Source organism: Podarcis tiliguerta (assembly GCF_965153285.1).
Source record: "Podarcis tiliguerta genome assembly, chromosome: 12".
Lineage (NCBI taxonomy): Eukaryota > Metazoa > Chordata > Lepidosauria > Squamata > Lacertidae > Podarcis > Podarcis tiliguerta.
Window position 1 is genome coordinate 36303265 of NC_139545.1, and position 25483 is coordinate 36328747.

General features: G+C 39.8%; 2 protein-coding genes across 3 annotated transcripts in view; both read left to right on the top strand.

Moving 5' to 3' along the window:
* Positions 1–558, top strand: part of LOC310660736 (macrophage mannose receptor 1-like) — a 42420-nt gene extending 41862 nt beyond the window's left edge. The window contains exon 30 of the mRNA XM_083405706.1: positions 9–558. Coding sequence (XP_083261832.1) covers positions 9–238 — 230 coding nt within the window. The 3' untranslated portion in view covers positions 239–558. The remainder of the gene's footprint in view (positions 1–8) is intronic.
* An 8812-nt stretch (positions 559–9370) lies between these two features.
* The window catches only part of LOC310660733 (macrophage mannose receptor 1-like), a 44546-nt gene continuing 28433 nt past the window's right edge, over positions 9371–25483 (top strand). The window contains exons 1-14 of one of the 2 annotated variants that reach the window (XM_083405702.1): positions 9371–9522; positions 11386–11787; positions 12170–12343; positions 14016–14180; positions 14645–14758; positions 15886–16029; positions 17010–17192; positions 17705–17862; positions 18547–18660; positions 19923–20038; positions 21051–21199; positions 21325–21524; positions 24185–24306; positions 24589–24667. In XM_083405702.1, coding sequence (XP_083261828.1) covers positions 9438–9522; positions 11386–11787; positions 12170–12343; positions 14016–14180; positions 14645–14758; positions 15886–16029; positions 17010–17192; positions 17705–17862; positions 18547–18660; positions 19923–20038; positions 21051–21199; positions 21325–21524; positions 24185–24306; positions 24589–24667 — 2205 coding nt within the window. In that variant the 5' untranslated portion in view covers positions 9371–9437. The remainder of the gene's footprint in view (positions 9523–11385; positions 11788–12169; positions 12344–14015; positions 14181–14644; positions 14759–15885; positions 16030–17009; positions 17193–17704; positions 17863–18546; positions 18661–19922; positions 20039–21050; positions 21200–21324; positions 21525–24184; positions 24307–24588; positions 24668–25483) is intronic. The other variant, XM_083405703.1, reaches the window with a different exon arrangement.

Consider the following 25483-nt stretch of genomic DNA (forward strand, 5'->3'; position numbering starts at 1 on the left):
ATCCACAGAACAAGAAGATATTCCTGCATCAGCACATGGCAGAGTTGCAAAGGTACTTCTACCGGTTATCTTTATCCTCATTGGCATGGGTACTGCACTCTATATTTTCTACAAAAGAAGAAGTAGAAAACAACAAACCACTGGCAGCTTTGAAAACTCTCTGTATCGTGACAGTGAGATCATTCTTCACAATGATTCAGAAGTGCTTGTGGATGATAAAGAGGGAGATAGGCTGTAATGTGGGAGTAAGTCTCATTGAGCTCAATAGGAATTACTTCTGAATTGACAGGGGTAGGATTGCATTATTATTTCATTTCCAAGAAGTAACCATATGCATTTAGAAAAAACATATTCTAAATAGAATAAATTCAAATTAAGGTAATTTTAATCTGTTTTAGTATTTTAACTTTTGTTTGTTTTTAAGTATGGTTGGAATTTCTCCTTGATTTTATTGTTTTACCATTTTGTCAACTACTTTGTGGTTTTTAAAAAATCAAGAGGTGTATACATTTTATGAAATAAAAAAATAATAAATTAAAGGTGACTTGACTTGAAAAACTAAGGACCATGTCATTAATATCCTCTGGCAACCAAGGTACTGCACAATATTTTTCCATAAATCAATACAGTGTCCATGCATAAAGCTAAAATCCCACTTGTCTGGTTTTATAAGAAGAATATGGGGTACATCTAGCCCTCCTCCACTCTTCCAGGAAAGCCAATCATCATAATTATTATTATTATTTTAAAAAATAGGAATTCCATATGTGCAGCTCTGCTGATTCAGTACCTAATTTTGTATATGCAGTTTCGTATCCAAATAGGCCTATTTAGTACAGTACTTGCCTTTAAAAAGGCTACTAAACATTATATGGGCTTGTGTGGGCTTATACAACAATAACTATACTTTACTCAGAAGTAAACCCCACTGAATCGTGTATACCAGATTGCAACCTGAGTTGGTTATTCTTAAAAGGTTACAGTTACTGTGCAGTAACAGTTAACAAGGCTCCCCATATTATCATCGACAGACACACCTACTTTATTAACTCTTATGCCTTCTTTCCAGAATATGGAATAAGGAATAGTCAAAGTATCCTACATATTGATAACCTGAAACTGATAGCCTGTTTATTGATAATATATTGATAACCTGCAATGCACTCTATGTGGGTCTTTTACAGAGATGCAGCACAGTCTTATACCTCGTAGGTGAGGAAATATTTTACCTGAGAGCTATGTTTGCTCAAGGTCTGGGTTTCTAGAACAACAATCAGTGTCTAAAGGTGTCAGGGCCAAAGCATACATACACAACCCACTCACCCCACTTATACACACGTATAATGCATTTGGAGGGGCTCTCGCCCAATTGCAGAGAAAGAGGAAGCTTATGACACACCAATGAACTCACTGCTGAGATGTTCAAATATAGCATTTCCTCTTTTCCTGAATTAATTCTTCTGAATTATCTTGTAATATCCTGGTCAGTCACTCCAGCCATGGGAATGAAGTCACTTGAATAGTTCAGTTCATAAATTTATTGTTCTAGCCAAAGGCCATGACAAACTTGTATTAAGCAATAGTATTAATAAAAAAATGCAAAACATCCATTCATAATGTAAAAATCTGCAAAGACTTTTGACAAATTCCTGAGCATTAAAACAGTTTCCCTTATGCATCTAACACCTCCAATTCTAATATTATTTTGCCTTTTAAAAATCCAATTTGCGAACATTCATTATGTAAGAGGGAAAAGTTCCAAAGAAGAGTAGAAGAGTTTGGATTTGATATCCCGCCTTTCACTCCCTTTAAGGAGTCTCAAAGCGGCTAACATTCTCCTTTCCCTTCCTCCCCCACAACAAACACTCTGTGAGGTGAGCGGGGCTGAGAGACTTCAAGGAAGTGTGACTGGCCCAAGGTCACCCAGCAGCTGCATGTGGAGGAGCGGAGACGCGAACCCGGTTCCCCAGATTACAAGACTACCACTCTCAACCACTACACCACACTGGCTCTCAAAGACACCAACAAACTCAAATCCAGCTTGATTTCAGATTAAACCTCTGAATCACAACACTTTATCTAATTCTGATCTCCTTATTATTATTGTTTACAGCCATTATATAGAGGGCCACTCTCTGTGTTATGAAGCTGTTATTGTCACTCAAAAGAAACCAAACCATTTCTGTTCATTCTAACACAAAAGGCAATACGGAAGGACAGACTATAATGTAGTCAATAGCACTTCCACCATGTTTGTATATTGACCTTTAGAATTTATAAATTGTTCTTGTTGTTGGCATCTATCTGTCTTGGGAGACAATGGAAGAGTGTGCCTTTGGAGGTAAATTCAAACCATTAAAGTGCCTACTATGGCTGTAGAGACCAATACAGGAGAGACATATTTTATAGTAGGAGGGCAGATGAAGGTATCTGGTTTTGCTTCTGCAGGTACACCATGGTGTTTCTTCTCTCTGTGTTCCTCCTAGCAGTCTTTCTTCCTCTGGTCACTGCTGTGGATGTTCACTGTCTCCTGACTGTTGTGAATCATAGAATCATATAATCATAGAGTTGGAAGAGACCACAAGGGCCATCGAGTCCAACCCCCTGCCAAGCAGGAAACACCATCAGAGAACTCCTGACATATGGTTGTCAAGCCTCTGCTTAAAGACCTCCAAAGAAGGAGATTCCACCACACTCCTTGGCAGCAAATTCCACTGTCGAACAGCTCTTACTGTCAGGAAGTTCTTCCTAATGTTTAGGTGGAATCTTCTTTCTTGTAGTTTGGATCCATTGCTCCGTGTCCGCTTCTCTGGAGCAGCAGAAAACAACCTTTCTCCCTCCTCTATGTGACATCCTTTTATATATTTGAACATGGCTATCATATCACCCCTTAACCTCCTCTTCTCCAGGCTAAACATGCCCAGCTCCCTTAGCCGTTCCTCATAAGGCATCGTTTCCAGGCCTTTGACCATTTTGGTTGCCCTCCTCTGGACACGTTCCAGTTTGTCAGTGTCCTTCTTGAACTGTGGTGCCCAGAACTGGACACAGTACTCCAGGTGAGGTCTGACCAGAGCAGAATACAGTGGCACTATTACTTCCCTTGATCTAGATGCTATACTCCTATTGATGCAGCCCAGAATTGCATTGGCTTTTTTAGCTGCCGCGTCACACTGTTGGCTCATGTCAAGTTTGTGGTCAACCAAGACACCTAGATCCTTTTCACATGTACTGCTCTGAAGCCAGGTATCACCCATCTTGTATTTGTGCCTCTCATTTTTTTTGCCCAAGTGCAATACTTTACATTTCTCCCTGTTAAAATTCATCTTGTTTGTTTTGGCCCAGTTCTCTAATCTGTCAAGGTCGTTTTGAAGTGTGATCCTGTCCTCTGGGGTGTTAGCCACCCCTCCCAGTTTGGTGTCATCTGCAAATTTGATCAGGATGCCCTTGAGTCCATCATCCAAGTCATTGTTAAAGATGTTGAATAAGACCGGGCCCAAGACAGAACCCTGTGGCACCCCACTAGTCACTCTTCTCCAGGATGAAGAGGAACCATTGATGAGCACCCTTTGGGTCCGGTCAGTCAGCCAGTTACAAATCCACTGAGTGGTAGCATAGTCAAGACCACATTTTACCAGCTTCTTTACAAGAATATCATGGGGCACCTTGTCAAATGCCTTGCTGAAATCAAGGTAGGCTACATCCACTGCGTTCCCTTCATCTACCAGGCTTGTAATTCTGTCAAAAAACGAGATCAGGTTAGTCTGACATGACTTATTTTTCAGAAATCCATGCTGACTATTGGTGATCACAGCATTCCTTTCTAGGTGCTCACAGACTGTTCGCTTAATGATCTGCTCCAGAATCTTCCCTGGTATTGATGTCAGACTGACTGGGCGTTAATTATTTGGGTCCTCTCTTTTCCCCTTTTTGAAAATAGGGACAACATTTGCCCTCCTCCAGTCTGCCAGGACTTCGCCTGTTCTCCAGGAATTCTCAAAGATGACTGCCAGTGGTTCTGAGATCACATCTGCCAGTTCTTTTAATACTCTTGGATGCAGTTCATCTGGTCCTGGAGACTTGAATATATCTAAACTAGCCAAGTGTTGCGCTGTTGTGTTGTGTTGTTGTGTTATGTTATGTTGGAACAGAAATTCCAAAACTTTCAGGCCCTGTGCATTATATTTCTTGTCCAAAGAACAATGTGAAGTTAGGCAGATATCTTCCATGTCTAAGCCTAAAGGCAGTAAGATACCCTTTGCAGTTGCTCCAGTTTGGGCATTAAAATCTCCACACAAAAAAGAATAAATACTTCGTATGCTCCAGTATGGATGCTAGCTCTGACCAAATCTTGGTGGTCTGTGACAAACTATTAGTAGGGGGAAGGTAGATGTTTATACAGAAAAGAAAGATTCCTAATTCAGTTCTGAGTGGTACCAACAAAAGCTGATCATTTGAATTCCAAAATTTGCTAACCAAAATTCTCCTGCCAAATCACATATAATAGTTTGTGGTCAAAACCAGTTGGATACCGCATAATATTTTATTATTATTATTTTAAAAAAACAGTATTCATTCCCTGCCAAATATTAACAACACAATCCTAGATCTACTCAAAAGTAAATCCTACTAGTTTACCACACAATCTTAACCATGTCTACTCAAACGTAAGTCCTATTGAATCAGGACTAAAGGTAAAGGTAAAGGTACCCCTGCCCGTACGGGCCAGTCTTGACAGACTCTAGGGTTGTGCGCTCATCTCACTCTATAGGCTGGGAGCCAGCGCTGTCCGCATACACTTCCGGGTCACGTGGCCAGCGTGACAAGCTGCATCTGGCGAGCCAGCACATCACACGGAGCGCCGTTTACCTTCCCGCTGGTAAGCAGTCCCTATTTATCTACTTGCACCCGGGGGTGCTTTCGAACTGCTAGGTTGGCAGGCGCTGGGACCAAACGACGGGAGCGCACCCCGCCGCGGGGATTCGAACCGCCGACCATGCGATCGGCAAGTCCTAGGCGCTGAGGTCGTACCCACAGTGCCACCCACGTCCCTAATCAGGATTAGGATTGTAGAATTACTCCCAAAAAAGTTGGTATAAGGTGCTGGGAAGGACCAGATTCCAAACAGGCTATGGGTGGATCTTCCCTCCTGGTTTGCAACATTAAGGAAGGGTTAAGGAATGATTTACACAACATAACGGACACATTACATTTAGCTTAGAATGTTAATAATGCATTATTAAAATGTTGCAGAGCAACCATGAACCAGCAGTAGGGAAACTGTTGTTACCAACAAAACAAGGTAGAAACATTTTATATTTACCAGTACATCCTGATACATTTTAGAATAATATATCTATGTCGTTCTAATAATGTTTAAAAGGTCAGTATAGATCCAGCCTATAAATTAGACAAATAAACTTCCCTGATCAGCAGCCAAGGAAAAAATACAGTACACTTCTGTTGCTCTGGCCTCCTTAGGAGGAAGATGTCAGATGAATACACCATTAACACACTTTAATGCCATCATAAATTGCACATACATTTTATATTTCTCTTCAAAAATTATTTGATAGATGATGGTGATTATTAGTTTATTGTCGTTACTGAAATTGTTTCATGTACATGCCTACCAGGAGCTTGGGCTGCTGGGCAGTCATGTGATATTCACGCATCCACACCATTGCCCAATATGGAATGTCTGAGCTGGGCAACAAAGGGAGTAGGAGGAGGGCTCCCCTTCTCTTTTAGACTTCAGAGCAAGTGAGAGGACGGCAAGGGGGGGAGTCCATCCCCTGCCCACTGGTTTAAAGGAGGAGGAGTTGTTTCAAAGGGTGCTTTTGCAAGCATTTTAAGGCAATCTCTGTGCTCCCCCTCCATGAATGAGCAGTTGGGCATGGTACCCTTTGGATGGGGCCGTGGCCCCCAGTTTGGAAATCACTGCTCTTTATCTCTGAAGCTCAAATAAGGAACAACCGGAGTTCAAATCCCTGCTCAGTCATGAAATTCACTAGGTGGCCTTGGGCCAGTCACAGTCTCTCAACCTAGCCTACCTCACAAGACTGTTGTGAGGATATAATGGGGAAGAGGAGAACAATGTATGTCATCTTGAGGGTGACAAATATATATATATATATATATATATATATATATATATATATATATGTAAGATATAAATGCAAGAATAATATATTAATGTAAGATATAAATATAGGAATAAAGAAAATAAATAAGAAGTGATTTTCAGTTCCTGTGAATGAGGCTCCACTTTCACATAATCTGAATAGCTGTTGAATGGCTTCAAACTGTTGAATATTCTATTTATTCACCTTTTTAAAAAATGAAGTTTATTCTGGCAGCCCAATCCTAAACAAATTTGCTACAAAGAAAATCCAATTATGCTCAAAAGGGTTTACTACCAAGGAAGGGTGCTTAAGCTTGCAGGCTGTATACATTTAATAGTAACATTTTCATCCCTTCTTATTTTCTTGTCGTGCCTTTTCACGTTTTACCTAAAGCAATTTACATGCAAATACTTCCACTTTTGGACTTACTGAACTTTAGGCTCAACTGCAGACAATATATGGTTTATTAGCTGATAATAGCTTACTGCACTCAAAGACTTGAAAACTGGTTTCTTAATATCCTGTTGCAAAATACATTTCTTGAAAACAGTGTCCATTTGACTTAAATAGAACTTAAAGCTGAATAGAAAAGCCAGTCAATAATGAATAGTAAAAGTTAGTCATCCTACATAGATTTCAAAACTGCATACTAGTTTGAAGAACCTTTCCTAACTATAGGTGCCAAGTACAGGTTAGCTCTTAGGGCCTGCACAAAGATCATAGAATCATAGAGTTGGAAGAGACCACAAGGGTCATCGAGTCCAACCCCCTGCCAAGCAGGAAACACCATCAGAGCACTCCTGACATATGGTTGTCAAGCCTCTGCTTAAAGACCTCCAAAGAAGGAGACTCCACCACACTCCTTGGCAGCAAATTCCACTGTCGAACAGCTCTTACTGTCAGAACCACTATAGGATTTTTTCCCCATTTCAATTGTAAATCCCAAATTTATTGTCTTCAACCTTGGGTCCCCAAGACGTTGTTGGTCTATAGCTCCCATGATCCTCAGTCAGCATAATCAGAGATGAAGGCAGAGGTAGTCTAATAACACCTGGTGATTCTAATAACACCTGGAGGCTCGAGGTTAAAGAATGTTGGCCTTTTTAAGTATAATTGTTTAATTGTACTTTGAAATGGAAAATGACTCCATATGTGTATTACTAAAGGGGCATGGAAAATTCCAGTGCAGCTAAGAAGAGCTCTCCGGGTACCTAAGAGGCTGATAATTAACTGTTGAGGGTATGTCTGGTGCTCTCTCACATGGTGTTTAACTTTAGATTACATGGGAGGGTTATTCAGTTGCAAATCTCCATTTGGAGGGAGTTCTTTGTTCTCAAGCCACAGCAAAATAAAGGTATGCAAATAAATCTGTCCTGGAGAATAAAGCCTCAGGCTGGATGTAGGCTAATGGAGCCTGTGTGTGGAGCAATATACCTTTGATTTCAGGCCTGTTTGAAGTAATATTATATTTCTAAGAAGATGTTCCTGTGCTTGAACAAGCATAGGATTTTATACAACTATTTGGATGCATCATTATTAAGACTATTCAAAGAAAGTTCTATTAGTAAAGTTTTGGAACCATATTTTGGTCTGGACAATTTTTATTCCAAGAGAGTCAGATTTTATTCATCCTATTGCTTTAAGTTGCACAATATTACTATCTGCAATAGGTCTAGTATACCTCACAATGTGGACTGTCAGCCGTTTGCTCTGCATTAGTAGTGTTTGCTTGAATGGGCAGGTAAAGTCATGAGAAAGACCCAACACGGAGTTGTACAATGGGGGTGGGGAACTTGTGCATCTTCAGACGTGGTTGGACTCCAACTCTCATCAGTCCCATCCAATATGGCAGCAGTCAAGGATGATTCGAGCTAAAGCCCAATAACATCTGCAGAGCCACAGGTTCCCTATCCCTTTAATAATGTGGTCAATTTTGTAAAGCTCTGAACGTTTAATAAACCAGATTTAATCTATAAACCACCTTGAGTCCCTGTAAGGGGAAAAGGTGGGATACAAATATAATAATAGTAAATGATGAGGCTGATAAGCTTACCATGCACTGAAACATCAAGCTCAGCTCCAACATGGCCTCTATGAAAATGGTTTGTGTTGTTATCTCTTTATGTTTATTCTCCAAGCCAATGCTAAGAGAAGTGAATCTAGCTTGCACTCCTGCTTGACTTGCTTCTTTCTTCGGGCAGGCAGGTAGAGAGAGCAAGCTTTAGCCCCAGGGACTGAATGTGGCCCTCCAAGCACCTATATCTGGCTTTTGGGACCCTCCCAAGACACCATTCCTATGTTGTACCATCTTTGGATGTTTTTGCCTGCCTAAAATGTGCCCTTGAAGACTAATAATGCTTCTTGAATGCCTGGGGGGAGAATATGAGAAAACTGCATGTCGGGGCATGTGTGTGTGTGTGTGAAAATTAAAATTTGTTGCTCTACACCAGGGGTCAGCAAACTTTTTCAGCCGGGGGCCGGTCCACTGTCCCTCAGACCTTGTGGGGGGGCAGACTAAATTTTTTTTGGGGGGGGATGAACGAATTCCTATGCCGAACAGATAACCCAGAGATGCATTTTAAATAAAAGGACACATTCTACTAATGTAAAAACACGTTGATTAGTTTGCCTACCCATGCTCTACACAGCAGCGGCATGTGGGCCCTGGACGGTTGCTTCTATTTTACTTTACTTTACTTCTACTTTCCCATTCCCCAAAGCAAGCCATGGATGTTGCTGGAACTGGGCTCCAGCCACTAAATGAACAGTTCTGTGAATCAACTCTGATTCCATGTCTGAGGAAAGGGACTCAGACTCCCAGCTGAAGACTTTCTCTGAGCTTGGCAAGTCTCTGACAGTACTATAGCTAACAACAGTGTTTGGGAGTTTTTTTAATAGAAAAAAAATTGTGCTGGTGCCCACCAAGAAGTTGTTACAGCAAGTGCCACACTTTTAACATGTGAAAAAAAGGTGCCAGTACCATGTACTCTTGAGCATTCCCAGAAAGAAAAACACTGGTTAACAATTTGTATCACCTTTCCCCTCTTCCCTCCTTTTTTATTTATTTATATATTCTTTAGCCCTGAGCATTATTATCTTGAATTTTAAACTGGTGGATTTTACAAGGCTAAGTGGTGGGGAAAGAATCAATACGGCCCAAGCTATTATTCTGGAATAGGTACTTCCCATGAAGCTATGCTCTGTGTGTAGTACTGTGCGTATATATAAGACTGAAAACTTCAATCTGTATGACTCATGATGAAGAAGTAACTGAAAAGCAGCAATCCCTGACTTTGTCTTATTTTCGGGGGAGCTATGTGGAAGGTTTGGTTGTGTCCAATGCCTGCCTTTTTACTCCTAAATATCTTGATCCTCATTCAGCCAGCTTTGCAGGTATCAGGTAAGCTCTTCATCACTTCCATTCCCATTATGATTATTAACAGTAAGTGGAAGGGCATCTTTCATACTGTAGATTTACCTTTAAATAATCTTCTGGAAGATACTGTTAAAGGGAAATCCATTAAGTGTTAGATGCAAGGAGTGTTAATTAAACAATTGATTTGCTTTTAACATTGAAATCAGGTTTAAATTTTAGTAAAATAATGGCTAACATAATTTTAAATGCAATTTACTACATGGTTGCAAGAAAGAATTTGCTTTTTTCCTATGTAGCAGTCATATGCTGCTACTTATTTTCTTCACAATATAAAAATAAGCTGTAAATATAATAAATGTGTAAACAATAACTTTTCAACAAGAAAAATATTCAACATTTCTTTTTCCATCACTAAAAAGTATCTGCATTGTACTCAGTGATGTCCTCTGCACCAACTCTTTGATCCAGTGGAGGCTTCCATGAACAGAGCAGGAAAGGGGCAATGTTTGCCATTTCCCACTCCCCCTAAATGATGATATTTCCTCTACAGCTCTGGAGAAGATTGGGAGAATATGTAAGGTCTGAAGGAGTAAGAGGGAATTGACGAAATGTTGTGTTTCCTTGCTAATGTCCCGTTTTTTGCTAATGGAAAATACTGCAGGGTCAAAGAGCCTTCCTTCCGAGAGAAGGACACCGCTGGTCACAGCCCCCTGTCCTTTAGCAAATCTGAATAGCATTTATTCCTCACAAAAGGAAACAACCACATTATTATAAGAATGTAAAAAAAAGCCTGGTGGATGAGGCCAATGGCCCATCTAGTCCAGCATTCTGTTCTCACTGTAGCCAACCTGATGCCTGTGGGAAGCCCACAGGCAGGCACAGAGCACAAACACACGCTCCCTTCCTGATGCCTAACTGTACTTGAATACAAGGGAAACAACTTATTGAAGTGGCTGGAGTTTTATAATATAGATTATAGGCTGTTAGCTTAAATAGCTATGTTATTTGTATCTGTCTATTTCTATCCCGACTGTCCATACCGGTTTCAATGACTCAACAATATTGTACTTCTCATGCTTTATGTGTACATAGTGACCTGTTTTTAGTATATTGTCACCACCATCATCATCATCTTACCTTGAGATGAGTTCCTAGCTTAATAACAAGTGCCTGCATATTATTCCCTTTACAAATAAAACCAATGGGGAGAGCAATTAGCATCAAGGAACTGATTTGGAGGAAAGGTTTAGCCCACACCCCTCTGTTGTCCCCTCTCCCCAATGCTTTTAGAAAAACAAAAAGACATTGGGAAGATCCAGTACAAGCTCTCATATGCCACGTTTAGTTTGGTCCTCAAAATATTAAAACTAATATTAACTATAATACAATACTTATAACTATAATACAAAAGAAATGTAAAAGAAAAATATTCCTAGTGGCTCTGATGTCTTCTTTAAAAAAAAATTAATACAGATTTTTTTAACCAACCACCTTTTAAAAAGCACAGCATTCCTTAAACATAGATGCTGAGAACACTAAGGTAATTCTCATATTATTCACAGTAAAATAAGCTGCAAACTAATCTGCAAAAAGACATCAAAATTGGTGTCTAAGCTATATGTACGTAGAAAGTTATTGCCCACAAATCAATAAGACAGAGCAGTGGATAGTGAAAATTAACTACAGAATTAACACAAGAGGCATTTCTCTCTCTCGTCTTTCCATGTTATTGCTTCTTATTATGAATCCTGGTATTATTCTATCAGTGGTTGCCATAAGCCTCCCGAGTGAAGGGCAGGTAATAAATTAAAATGATTAGGATGATATTTGAAGTTATGTGAAACTTTCCCCACAATGTTCCTGTTATTTTGCCTCTTCATTTTACAGAGAGTGACAGCTTTCTGATATATAATGAAAACCTCAAGCTTTGCATTCAGGCTCAAAAATCTCATTCCCCCATCCTGGACTACTGTGATAAAGACAATGAGGGGCAACATTTTAAGTGGATTTCCAATGACCGGATTTTGAACATGGCAGTGAAGTTATGCCTGGCAGTGCCTTCCAAGTCAGACCAGGCTCGAGTCATGCTCTCCCCCTGTAATGAGACCACTGAACTTCAGAAATGGGAATGTAGAAATGACAACCTCCTTGTACTTGATCTGGAAGATTTGTTTTTAAATCCCGAGAGTGGCCAAAAAAGTCATCTTATACTGTCTAAAGTAGCCACCAGCAAGAGTACCTGGAAGATGTATGGAATGAAAGAAAATTTGTGTTCTAAGCACTATGAAGGTAAAATTCAGAGACGTTCTCCCTTTTTCTATATGATCACTTCTTTAGACATAGCTTGTTATGTCCTGCTTCAAGCATGGTGAATCCCTTGCATCTGGAGGCCAAAACAGGCATAATAATAATCACATAATCTCAAATTATTTCAGGAAACAACCCAAACTTGATAGCAGGCATGGGAGTCCAGTTTCCACCAGGACCTCAATAAATGGAAAAGGCCTCTTTAATTCCATGCACGGCCATGAAAAATCTCTCTCTCTCTCTTACACCCACATCCACACCCTTTCTATTAGGAGGAAACTGCTTCTGAAATGAATACCAACTTCCTCTTTTCTTTAAATGTTCAAAATTATTTCAGCACAACATCTGTCCATTTTTCTTTTAGCTCTGTATACCTTAAGGGGCAATGCCCAAGGAGCCCCCTGTGTATTTCCATTCAAGTATCAGGATAAATTGTATGCTCAATGCATAAGAGATGGTGATGAACATGGACAACTTTGGTGTGGAACAACTGCAGATGTGGATAGAGACTCTTTAACTGGATATTGTCCAATAAAAGGTAAGCACTTAGCAATGTTTTTTTAAAGCCCATACTATTCCACCATATATTTGCTGCTTAGAGGAAGGTTTCCCATACAAAAAGGGAAGCTTTTGTTATTGCCTCTGCTTTACAGATTGTGCAGCTAAAGCAGAAAAGGGAGGGGGTTACCCTGTGAATAAGAACAAAAGGAATTGTCAATGATGTCAGGGCCCCCTACAGGATCAGGCTTACAGCTGAAAGGGAGAGGTATAAGGAAGTAGCTCAGTTTGAGCCAAAATCAAGGTCTAGAGCAGAGAGAGATAGGGAGCTGCTAGATACAGGATGCAGACAAATTTTGTCTGGGATTTTGGTCTCATTACAACCATCAGCTGTTCAACTGGGAACAGTTGACGGAGGCTGGGGTTTGATGTTTTACAAAGCTTACAATTGCAAGTCCTTCCCCTGTGGTAAGAAGATCAAAGCAGAGAGGGAAATGTCATAAAAGTCTTCTGCTCCTGTGCATTTTTCAATTACATACTTGAAATTTTCAGGATGCACTTATATATTGAAGTTTGAGCCTTTGGAAGGGTAAGGCATGGCTTGCAGTTCATCCGTGCATTGAGCTTGTTTGCATTGTTTTGCTGGAATTATTGAGTGATTTTTGCTTGCAAGTACAGGACAGAGAAGGACGTGGGTGGCGCTGTGGTCTAAACCACAGAGCCTAGGACTTGCCAATCAGAAGGTCAGCGGTTCGAATCCCCACGACGGGGTGAGCTCCCATTGCTCAGTCCCTGCTCCTGCCAACCTAGCAGTTCGAAAGGACGTCAAAAGTGCAAGTAGATAAATAGGTACTGCTCTGGCAGGAAGGTAAACGGTGTTTCCGTGCGCCGCTCTGGTTCTCCAGAAGTGGCTTAGTCATGCTGGCCACATGACCCGAGAGCTGTATGCCGGCTCCCTGGGCCAATAAAACGAGATGAGCGCTGCAACCCCAGAGTCATCCACGACTGGACCTAATGGTCAGGGGTCCCTTTACCTTTTACAGGACAGAGAAAGGGTGATAGAAATGGTGTGCTGTTGTTTTTATTAGTGAGCTGTTTCCGCTTTAGGTCAAATAGTCCATGGAGGAAATGCATGTACAATTTGGAGTGGGTAATTATTAAATATATGCCTCTGTTATGTATATGTGTGATTGTGCAATGACACTTCCAGCATCCCCGCAGGGTAGACTTGTATTTTGAAAGTGATTCACTGACATGGATGGGGGCAGAAAACAAGGCAGCTGTGAAGGGGGGGGGTACCCTGGGTTTGTACCAGTCACACAGGTTAATGCAATTCAATGCATTAGGTGTGGATGTTTACAGGGAGAAAGTCAACTCACAGAAACTTTCATGGAACTTGGAAGTCCTGATTGCACATGGGGTTCCAAGTCCTGGGGTACATAGTGAGTTATTTATGTGTAGATTTCCCCCCTGCAGATATCCACACCTTATGCATTAACACTGAAGATGGGACTGGGGAAGCCATCAGTTAATGGTGGACTGCCAGCAATACTGTCTTTTGATCACATAAACTTCTGTGTTTCACCATTCTGCTTTGTGTATTCTTTGGGAAAGTGGTTCCCAGATTATTAAAGACTTGAGCATATCCAGCTTCTAAATTTTCTTCACCATTGGTGATTTGATGATTTGACACTCGTTAACAATGATTACAGATGACCATGATGAATTATTCTGGACCAGAAACCACTGGACCGGGGACTTCTATCAGATCAATTCTGACTCAGCTCTAACATGGTACCAAGCAAGAAAAAGTTGTCAGCAACAGAATGCAGAATTACTGAGCATCACTGATTTACAGGAACAAGTGTATGTGACAGGTAGGACATAACAAGGCATATTTAAAGAAGTGATCAGTTTATTAGGATATTCTGTTAATATTGTCTCAACAAGAAATAGCATTTTCAAAATGATAATATTAGATGTACCCTCCCATCACCCAAAGAATTAATTTGGATTCAGTCATTTTCAGACCATTTCAATATGAAATATTTATTGCATCTCAGGTTACCAATCTTTTGCAGGTCCTCTGTGTCTTTAACAACTGTAAAAGAAGCAGAAATTCATTGGCTGAAGCTGATGAAGCATTGCATCTATAAGCTGAGTGAAAGGCTTCAGTTGAAGAATTTCTGATTGATATGCAGCCCTACCAGTAGAAAAAGCTGACAACTCTAGTAATGTTGGGATGAGCATGTTTGGTTTTTGCTCCCATGACCCTAGCTTCATAAATATAAACTTCCTAGCTTCATAATGCAATCTAATTGATTTTCTTTTCCTTAAATAGGATTAACAAGTTGTATGCCTACTGACCTGTGGATTGGGCTGAACAGTTTAGATGATGAGAGTGGATGGCAGTGGATGGGCAACTATCCTTTAAGATATTTAAATTGGGCTCCAGGTGAGTGAACATCTATGTGCCAATAAGGTGCCAACAATTCAATCACATATGCTAATTGCATGAAGGGATTTACAGTAGATTAGAAGATCCAGAGTTTATACTACATAAAATACATCAATTTAAACAGGTTTAATGATAAACCAAATATAATGTATTGCTATTTTTCCTAATGCTTTGCTATAGCTGCTTGGATCATCATTCTGAGAACATCTGCCATTTTCTCTCCACTCAGTTACCTCTTTTTTAATAGGAACCTTTTGATTTATTATTTAAATTTGTATGCTGCATTCCCTGTAAACATGCTCAAAGTGGCTGACAACAGAGCGGTGAAAATGCAAATCAATTGTTACAATAATTCAGCATAACATAATTCAGCAATCCAACAAATAACTCAATTTGATTTTCAAAGAGCTCTCTAGAAGGCATGGATGTTAAAATCCCCTAGGACAACCAGATGAGGTGTCTCCAAGGAGAACATCCACCATGACCTGAAGCAGCTTTGGCAGGGAATTCTTGGTGCAGCAAGGAGTTTGGTACACCAATAGGAATCCTATTGCCCAGCTTCCAGATCATGCACTCAGAAAACTGGGTCTCCCCAGTAGGACACCCCGGTGCAAGCCAGTGACTTCCTAAAAATCACTGGAAACATCCCCCCCCCAATGATTTGGGTTGCTGTAAGAAAAACCTGGCAGACAAGCAGTGGCAAAAACAGGCCCATCTGTCACGTCTAATCAAGTTTCTGTTACACATGCCAGGTCAATTCCTCCATCCACAAACAAGTCATGGATGGCAATAGATTGAAGTACATGTGTAATAGGGCTTTTTTCGTTGGTGGCCCCACAATTTTGGAATTCAGTTCCTGTAGAAATTAGACAGACCCTCTTTTCTCACACTTTTAAAGAGGCTTTTCCATAAGTTGTTGATAGTGGTGGGACAGGACAGATGAGGGCAGTTACTGGGGAATGGCTAATTTATTATTTTTTTATGCTGGTGAACTTAAACTTTATCATTGCTGACTATATATTAAAAAGTGTTTTATGGAAATGACTTAGTACTATTAAAATAATGTTGCAATGTTAACATAGCTTAATTGAGGCAATTATCACCTGTCTCACTCTTTCTTAAAGGCAGCCCAACTCCAGAAACAGAAAAAATATGTGGATCGATGCTGTCTAAGGTTGGCAAATGGGAGAATAATAAGTGTCAAGAGAAACTTGGATACATTTGCAAAAAAGCAAACTCTTCATTAGATGCTTCTGTTATTCCTTCAGGTAGGACGATAAACTGGGAATGAAGCTTCCCTAAATATCATTATATCATGATTTATGGAAGGTGACATTGTCCATATTTATATAGTAATGCAGTTTTGCTGTTTGTAGTGGCATATGTAATGGGAAACATTTTATTGGATTGAGATGGCTGAGAGTATTTTGACAGTAGCTAATAATAGGTTATCAATCAACAAAGACTGCAGGCATGGTCTAAATGCATGTGCTTCAGAAACTTTACTAGGCTGGTCTAGGTCTGGTCAGTACCTGGGTAGTAGATTTTCTAGAATTCCATGAAATAAAGGTGGGATTTAAATGTAAGGAAGAAATATCTCAGAACAGCTGAACTTTGAACTAGTTAGAGAATGAGGGTGACCTTCCTGGAAGCCACCTCCTCAGGAGGTTTGGCCACCTGTGGTATTGATGCACCCCCTCCTTGAGTGCCGCTGAACAGGACTTGGAAGTGCAGCTGATGCTAGTGGCTTCCTTGTGACCTGTCTCAAAACTAGGGTCAATTCAACCCTGTCCAAGGGTGAGGGACTCCCTGGAGTTGGCAAATATAAATCTGGTGGCCCCAGTAAAGGGGTGCTCTGAAGTATGTTCACAGATCAGGCTTCTCTCTATCCCAAATTCTGTCACTGAGAATAGATAATTTATAAGGACTGGTGGGGGGCATTGAGCAGGTTGCCTTCAACAAGGGAGATAAGGAGCGTTTCCATCTATGACTGCCATTGTGCACCAAACCCACATTCTCTCAGGTCAAAAAATGTACAGTATATGACTACAAGAATTTTTTGTTAACTTATTGACAATAATATAATCATATGAGAGGATGGGTTACCATCTTTTGTTAATATCAATTGCCAGATTTGCATCTACTAAATTCTGTATTGAGTCAATGACATCGTAATGGCACATAAATTATTATTTTTTAAAAACTCCATCTAGTCATGCTATCTTACAAAGGACTGTTTTCTTTTTAGATGGATTTCAGTCAATTAGCTGTCCGGATGGCTGGGTTGCATATGCAGGTCACTGTTACCACCTTAGCAGAGACCCCAAGACATGGAAGAGTGCCCTATCATCCTGTCGGAAGGAAGGTGGTGATTTAATAAGTATACACCACATTGAAGAATACAGCTTTGTCATATCTCAGCTTGGCTACCGTAAGTACATCTAGGAAATTTGGTTCTCCTGGTATCTGATATATATGTGAGATTAAGAAAGAGGGTATTTTGTGTTGCTTTTTTGTTACACATGCAAAGATGGAATGTTACTGAGGTCTCTGTCCTGTTGAAAAATACATGAAGATAAACAGGTCAAACATGAGATGACATGGACTATTATCGCTTTCAACAACCTGGTTGTCGCATCAACTCCAGCCAATATAATCAATTGTCAGGGATGTTGAGAGGTATAGTTTAAAACATGTGGAGAGCACGAGGTTGGCCAGTTAGATTATCCTCAGTTGTAGTGCTGCATTTGAAGACTGACATTCTCCAATAAGCTGTTTAGCTAGCTGCACATTGACATGTCTATTTGAATTACAGTTGTGAATTTTATCTTATTTCCACATCTATGTACCATAGAACTGTTTGTGATAGGATCCCGTTCAATACCTGGACTCTTTGTACCTAAAGCGTGAAAGCAAATTAATTAGGTGCCTTTATGTTCTTAGAGCCAACAGATCTTCTATGGATAGGACTGAATGACCAGAAGACTCAGATGTATTATGAATGGAGTGATGGTACTAAAGTGACATTCACCAAGTGGCAGAAAGGAAAACCCACACAAATAAATGATGTCCAAAATGAATGTGTCATCATGAATGGGGAGGTAAAAATATGGAACTTCCAGTAGAGATATATTGGTCTTGAACTGACTTTTTGGGTGAAATATTGAGAGTCAGTCTGGCAAACTGAATGCCAACCCCTCAATTTTTAGAATAGTTGAAAAATCAATTCCCAGGCAATTCTGGGAACTGAAGCTCTGTTAGGTCTCCTAACTGGGAACTGAAGCTCTGTTAGCACTCTTAGCAAACTACAGTTCCCAGGGTTATTTAGATGAAGCCATGGCTGTTTAATACTGCTTAATGTGGCTTATGTAAAGGTTAAAGGTAAAGGGACCCCCTGACCATTAGGTCCAGTCGTGGCTGACTATGGGGTTGCGGCGCTCATCTCGCTTTATTGGCCGAGGGAGCCAGCATACAGTTTCCGGGTCATGTGGCCAGCATGACTAAGCTGCTTCTGGACAACCAGAGCAGCGCACAGAAACGCTGTTTACCTTCCCACCAGAGCGGTACCTATTTATCTACTTGCACTTTGACATGCTTTCGAACTGCTAGGTTGGCAGGAGCAGGGACCGAGCAACAGGAGCTCACCCCGTTGCAGGGATTCGAACCACCGACCTTCTGATCGGCAAGTCCTAGGCTCTGTGGTTTAATCCACCGAGCATCAAGCAAATGAGAAAATGTAAAGATAGTGAATCATCTTTCACCAATATTTATGTTTCTTCATCCAGGGTGGATACTGGGCAGATTATTTCTGTGAAGTGGAACTTGGTTACATCTGTAAAAGAAAACCTTCAGGAGTTCTTCCTGAAGAACCTGAAATTGCTGATTCAAATTGCCAGAGAGTAAGTCTGAAGTGGTTTAAAAAGTTAAATGAACATATATGTCTATCATTTATGTTCTCTACCAGGGTTTTAAAGCTAATTAATAGTAGAAATTTCTCAGCAGCAACTTGTGACCATAAGAGTGTGGACATGATGGCTTGCTCAGATCCATCAATGAGGGACTCCTGTAGGGGGCACAAGCAGAGGGAAAAGTAATAGATAAAATTACGGGAATTCCTGAATTCTAGTTGCTGGGAACTGCCGGAGGGAAGAGTACTCTTGTACTCAGCTCTCATTTTCAGGTTTCCTAGAGGCATCTGGTTGACTATTGTGAGAATAGGATGCTGGGCTAGGTGGGTCACTTTAATCAGTTTCCCTTGGAATCTAGTTCTGTATTATAGCTAATAAATGTGATAGAGCTCTGATGTGCTCATGGAGGTATGTGCTCACAGGGGCAATGTAATTCCTTTATTGGATTCAGATTTTGGGATTTTGGAATTCTTCGTTGAATACATGGAACATTTCCTGATTCAGAGAAAAGTACAAGTATACATTGGAAGGTCTTCATCATCCATTCAGCAATTTATGCATTTCAATGGTTAGATTCAACTTTATTCCTTAGCTAGCAGGATTGCTCTGTTTGTTTGTTTGTTTGTTTTTTAATTTCACACAACTGTGTTTTCCCAAAGAGCAAAATATAATAGAGATGGGCAAAATTGCTGGTGATGCAACTCAGTGGCAAACATTTGCTGAAGGCCTCAGATTCAATCCCTGACATTTCCAGTGAAAAGGGAAGTTGGCAACACTGAAGACCTGCTGCTATTCAGAGTAGACAATACTGAAGGAGATTACATTCTGACTCTGTTTAAGACAGTCTTGTATGTTTTACTCCAGAACCAGAAGAAATCAGACTCATCTGCTTTACACCAGACTATTCCCCATAATCTGCTTTAGATTGTTATATTGATAGTCTGGGCTCGAAAAGGAATTGTCAAATGGTCAAAGTACTGTGAACTGCCCTGATATCTTATGATCAAGGGCAGTATATAAATCTAATAATTAATAATAAGCATTAATTATTATGCTGGGATAAATACTCTTGCATCATTTCAGAGGGTGACATTACTGACCCAGGCAACATATAGGACATTTCTGTACAACTTCTGTGGCGCCTCATGATGGACAGAGATTTTATTACATATTCAGCAGCGTAATTTGAAAAACCTCATTGTCTCCAACCTAATATTGTAGTAATGTGGTTGTTGGTTCTTTTATATCAACAGGGCTGGAAAAGGCACGGTATCTATTGTTATTTAATTGGACAAACATCTCTAACGTTTTCAGAAGCAAAGGTGTTCTGTGAAACAAATAAGGGATCTTTAACTTCTGTGGAGAACAGGTATGAAAAAGAATTTCCTTAGATCAAGAATGAAGAAACGAGCATTTTAAATATTGATAAACTACAAAATAGCTATATTTCTCAATATTCCAACTGAAAAATAATTAATTGGTCTTGATATTCAGAGGGCATTCTTCACTGCACTTTCCCCACTTCCTGGCCATGAAAGAAAAAAGATGATTTTGTTATGACTATCTGCTCAATTAGTTTTATTTTTAAAATTTATGCACAGCTTTCTTACTCTTGCTGGTGTCCATCTAAATATCACTCAGACTAGACCTGTTGACATTAATGGACCTAAGTCAGCCATGTTCATTATTTTTTATGTGTCTACACTAAATAGAACAAACATTGGATACAAGCTTATGAGTGTTATGTGGGTGAAAAGTACAATGGTTACAATTGTTAGAGGCCTAATTCTTTGGCCACATAATACATATTAAGAGTTGAACCACAGTCTGTGACTAAGGTACTTTCTTGAATGATCTGCTCAGCATTTCTTGTGAACTTCCTATTAGATTTGCAATCTGTGGCCTTACTGATTTCCTTGATCATGAATCTCAATTTGCTCGTCAGGGATTTACTGGTTGTCCTTATGAATACAAGACGCTTAGCTTGAATGATTTTTCTATCTCAGATGATTTTTCTATCTCAAATTATTTTTCTATCTCAAATGGGTGCATGTTTTCTAATATATCTTCTAAACCCATTGATGATTTCCTGTATATATGTATTTTGCTGTTTTATATGTGTGAATCATGTGCCTCAGTTACCTACTCTGGATGCACTTGTAATTCTTTTGTCAGACTTTTGACAGACCTGTAGATGATATACTGATATACAGAGTGATACCACCTTAACTATGCCCTAGGAATAATAATAATAATAATAATAATAATAATAATAATAATAATAAAATGCACATCAACTCCACTATGTCCTGAAAATTAACTTCTTTTTTAAAAAAGAAGCACTCACTTTTAATGCACTTATTACTTATTTTTCTTTGCAGGTATGAACAAGCCTACCTGACTAGCCTAGTTGGGCTTCATTCTGAAAAATATCTCTGGATCGGTCTTTCAGATGTACAGCAACCAGGGACATTTATCTGGACCAGTGGAGACAGTGCTCTGTTCACCCACTGGAATTCAGAAATGCCTGGTAGGTACTTCCTGAAGCCTAACTGGAGTAATATTTCACAAGGGGCTTCTACATTGTCATTATTAGTAGTAGTTTTACACATATGAACAGATACTCAATTGGACTGGCGATTGTATCTCCAAAAGGGCAACATTCTGGCTGTGTTGCCATGAGAACCGGGAATGCGGCTGGATTGTGGGATGTTGTGAACTGTGAGGAGAAGGCAACCTTCATCTGCAAACAATGGGCTGAAGGTGTGACAACAACTCCTGCCCCCAAACCAACTCCTCTGCAGCCGTGCCCAGTAGGATGGCGTCCAAGCAGTACTAGAAATGTGTGCTTTAAGGTAGGTATAGCGTTTCTTGTGTCTAAGTTCTTGTTTGCTTAAATAGCAAGGCAAAGGTAGACATGCAAGCCATCTGAGAGTGTGGTTTTAGTTTAAATATAAATGTTCAATGGATTTTTTAAATTGTGATTCATTTTATTGTGTAGTTGAGTTCAATGTTTTGAACTTTAGTTTATTTGAAATGTCAGCTTCAAAATTGATCTTTGGCTGGTTTGCTGTAGATCAGAATAGATTTCTGCTGTAGATCAGAATGGATTTCTGCCTCCCCACTGTTTAGCAACAAAATGACTCCCCCTTCCTTGGCTGCCCTATTTATTCTACTACTGATAAGAAGAAAGCTTAGATTTTTGTGTGGAAATGCGTGAATCTCATTCAAATCTGGGCTCAGAATTTTTCTGTTGGTGGTTTAACATATTGTAGCTGCATATTTATTTCTGTTTTACTGATCCTTTTTGTTGCGGCTCCCATATTTTGTGTGACCATTCATAATTCTTGTCTCCTATTTTTCAACATTAACCTAAAATTGTTCAATAAGATCAGTTTCAAACTGGCCTGTGAAAGATAATTCCACATTGACAGTAGCCCAGTAAAACAGCTCTGGGCTTAAGGGAGGGAGAGGAAAGGGTACCCAGGGCCCAGAGATTTGCAGCTGTGCTGGCTTAATTAGATAATTGTGGATTATATTTATGGAGTCATTATCTGGAAGGAATATTTTTGATGGTGTTTTGCAACTTTTGTCACCTGTTAAGTAGAGCACAAACCAACCAAATTCAAACCAACCAAAAATGTTTGTTGTATATTCTGTTGAATCTTAAAATTTGTGACACTACAGCCTGAGGAACTGGAGAAAAATTCTACACATCTTTCAGATAATTTTAAGATAATTTTCCTTGTGAATTGGGATTGGGAGGGGATCCTTCAAATTTACTTTTTGAAATGAGTTTGAAATATTCAGTTACCTTAATAATAATAATAATAATAATAATAATAAAATGAGGCTTACAACAAAAACAGTGCAACTAATTCTCAGTGAAGGCTGCATAGCTATCCAGATCTTTTGTATCCTGACAGTGACAGAATCTTTAAAAAAGGTTCAGCAAACTGGTGTTGATCATACTGTTAGGGTTGCCATATTTCAAGATCCAGAACAAAGTGCCACCTTTTGGAAATCCCCCCCAGACGTATCGCAGCCCAACATACTGTAGATGCTCTTCTAAGGTATGGCAGTAGAGCCACCTAGCATTATTTTCTAACAAGTGTGCATAAGTAAGGTAAGGTGCTGGCCTCACATTCACCTTTGGCCAGTCTCCGTCAGGTCGCTAAGGCCAGGCCCCTTGGCGCAGTGTAAGGAGGGACCTCTCTTTGGGGTGGGGTAGTTCAGAGACCAGGGGCGGCGGCAGCAGGTTCCCAAAGGACTTCCAAGGAGAGGGGAGAGGAGGCTGAAGGAACACTCCACAAGGAAGGGTGTCCGAAAAAGGTTGAGAGGATGCCAGTGCTGTAGGCAAGGGGTGACACAACTGTGTTTCTAAGCCCCACAGAGGTGCCACAGAAACAATGTTGTTGGTCAAGGGAGCCGTGGACTCCAAAAGGTTGAACTCTTCTGGTGTAAATACATTCAATTATGCTATGTCTGCCTTGCCCTTAGCTGCTTTCCTTATCTGTGAAATGGGAACTCATGCAAACCATACTCTGAATAAGATTATTTGATAGTCCCACATTTTATATTACAACTAGCATAGAAATATGTTATTTGTCTTCAGGAAAAGAAAGAAAGAGCAAGTAGGAATTTCATAAGGAATGCTCACCAGATTTATCCTAGGGATGATTCATACACAGGACTGGCCCACCCATGAGGCAAAGTGAGGCAACCACCTCAGGTGGCAGTATCCCTGGTGGTGAGAGGGATACTATTTCATGGTTGCCTTGGGTGCCAAAATGTTATGGGACAGCCCTTGTCACATATCTCTAGTTGTAGCAGAATGAATGAAGCTCACACTTTAAAGCTCCTTTCTTTTCTATAACATGAATAAATTGTTGGTATGTAATAAAGACGCGGGTTGGTATGTAATAAAGACGCGGGTGGCGCTGTGGGTTAAAGCCTCAGCCCCTAGGACTTGCCGATCGAAAGGTCGGCAGTTCGAATCCCCGTGGCGGGGTGCGCTCCCGTTGTTCGGTCCCAGCGCCTGCCAACCTAGCAGTTCGAAAGCACTCTCGGGTGCAAGTAGATAAATAGGGACCGCTTACTAGCGGGAAGGTAAACGGCGTTTCCGTGTGCGGCTCTGGCTCGCCAGAGCAGCGATGTCACGCTGGCCACGTGACCCGGAAGTGTCTTCGGACAGCGCTGGCCCCCGGCCTCTTTGAGTGAGATGGGCGCACAACCCTAGAGTCTGTCAAGACTGGCCCGTACGGGCAGGGGTACCTTTACCTTTACCTTTATGTAATAAAGACAGAACAGGGTACTGGCCTGGTACTGGTTAGTGGTCAAGAGCAAAAGTAGTAGAATCTGATGCAGAATATGAAATTGGAGTCTGAATTCAAAAGGTTATCAGGCTATGAATCCTGGGTGCAAGCAAAGAAGGAAATTAGCAATATTTAGAGGGAGGGTTATGTATTAAAAGCTGGTGCTTATTATCAGTGTTTAATTATGTTTTATGCATTAGGCCTATACGAAAAACAAAAGTAATAAGAAATCTTGGTTTGAAGCACGAGAGTTTTGTAGAGCAGTTGGAGGAGAACTCATTTCTATTCACAGTGAAGAAGAACAGAAGATTCTAGAAGAGATGTGAGTTTGTTTGTTTTTAATCCTTCCTGCTCAGAATGGCACACCTGTTCCAGAAATTTGATAATGTAACAAGCTTTAAATGAATGAACTGATGATACACATGTATAATATTTTTCTAGAGAATATCAAAGTAGTGAATGCAAATTTAAAAACTCAGATGTTTGAAATCCTTAGGCAAAAGATTTATACGATCTGAAGTGAAACCGGAGTATCAGATTTATGAAATCCATTCCTTTGTTGAATTTTTCTAGACTTTGTATCACTATTTTTTATATATTTTAGGCGTTCCAATGACAAGTATTGGATTGGTTTGAATAATGTGGATCCTGATAAAGGATTTACTTGGAGTGATGGATCTAATGTAAGTAAAAGGGTAATGCTGATGTATTGATAGCAAAGTTATTATTAGTTTTACAAAAAAATGTCTTTAAGCTTGGCGTACACACCCTCTTGTTCTCATATTTACATTGGACAGATCACATAGCAGCGTTTTAAAACCTTTCGTAATTGAAATATCCAGCAATGAAGTCTTTAAACATATTACTTGTATGCAATCTACAAGATTTGCTTGAAATTACTTATTGATATACAAAAATACATGCCCATTACAAAGTATCATTTTATAATTTACTGATATAAAACAGCCACTTAATCTAAAAAAGAACATAGGCAGAATAAAGAAAAGACAAAAAAGGGAAAACCAAAGAAAGAGAAAGCAAGAGAGGAGAAAGAGAGAGAAATGTTTAGAGAAAGATAAAAAAGAATAAAAGGACTTCTGGATCTCTATCTTGCAGCTAAATATAGTATTCATTCCTTAAAATCTAACAATTCTATCTTCTCTAAAAACAATATTTTTTCCATCTTCAAATCCTCAAGTTCAGTTACTCTTTCATGTAAAAATTCTGCATGCAGAAAAATCAGTGCAGCTTGCTTCTCATTATGACAGCTCAAATACTCAAACACATTTCTGACATTGTCTCTTAATTGTCTGATAGGTAAAAATCTGCTTTGGTCATGGTGTATATTAAGTCTTACAGAATTTTTTTTTAATTTCCTAACAAAATCATTTGAAATAATTTATAGTCATTATTCAGTAATGAGATTGGTCAATAATTTTTTATTAAGGTCAACTCTTGTCCCTCTTTAGGTATAAGAGTAATGTTAGCCTGCACCCACA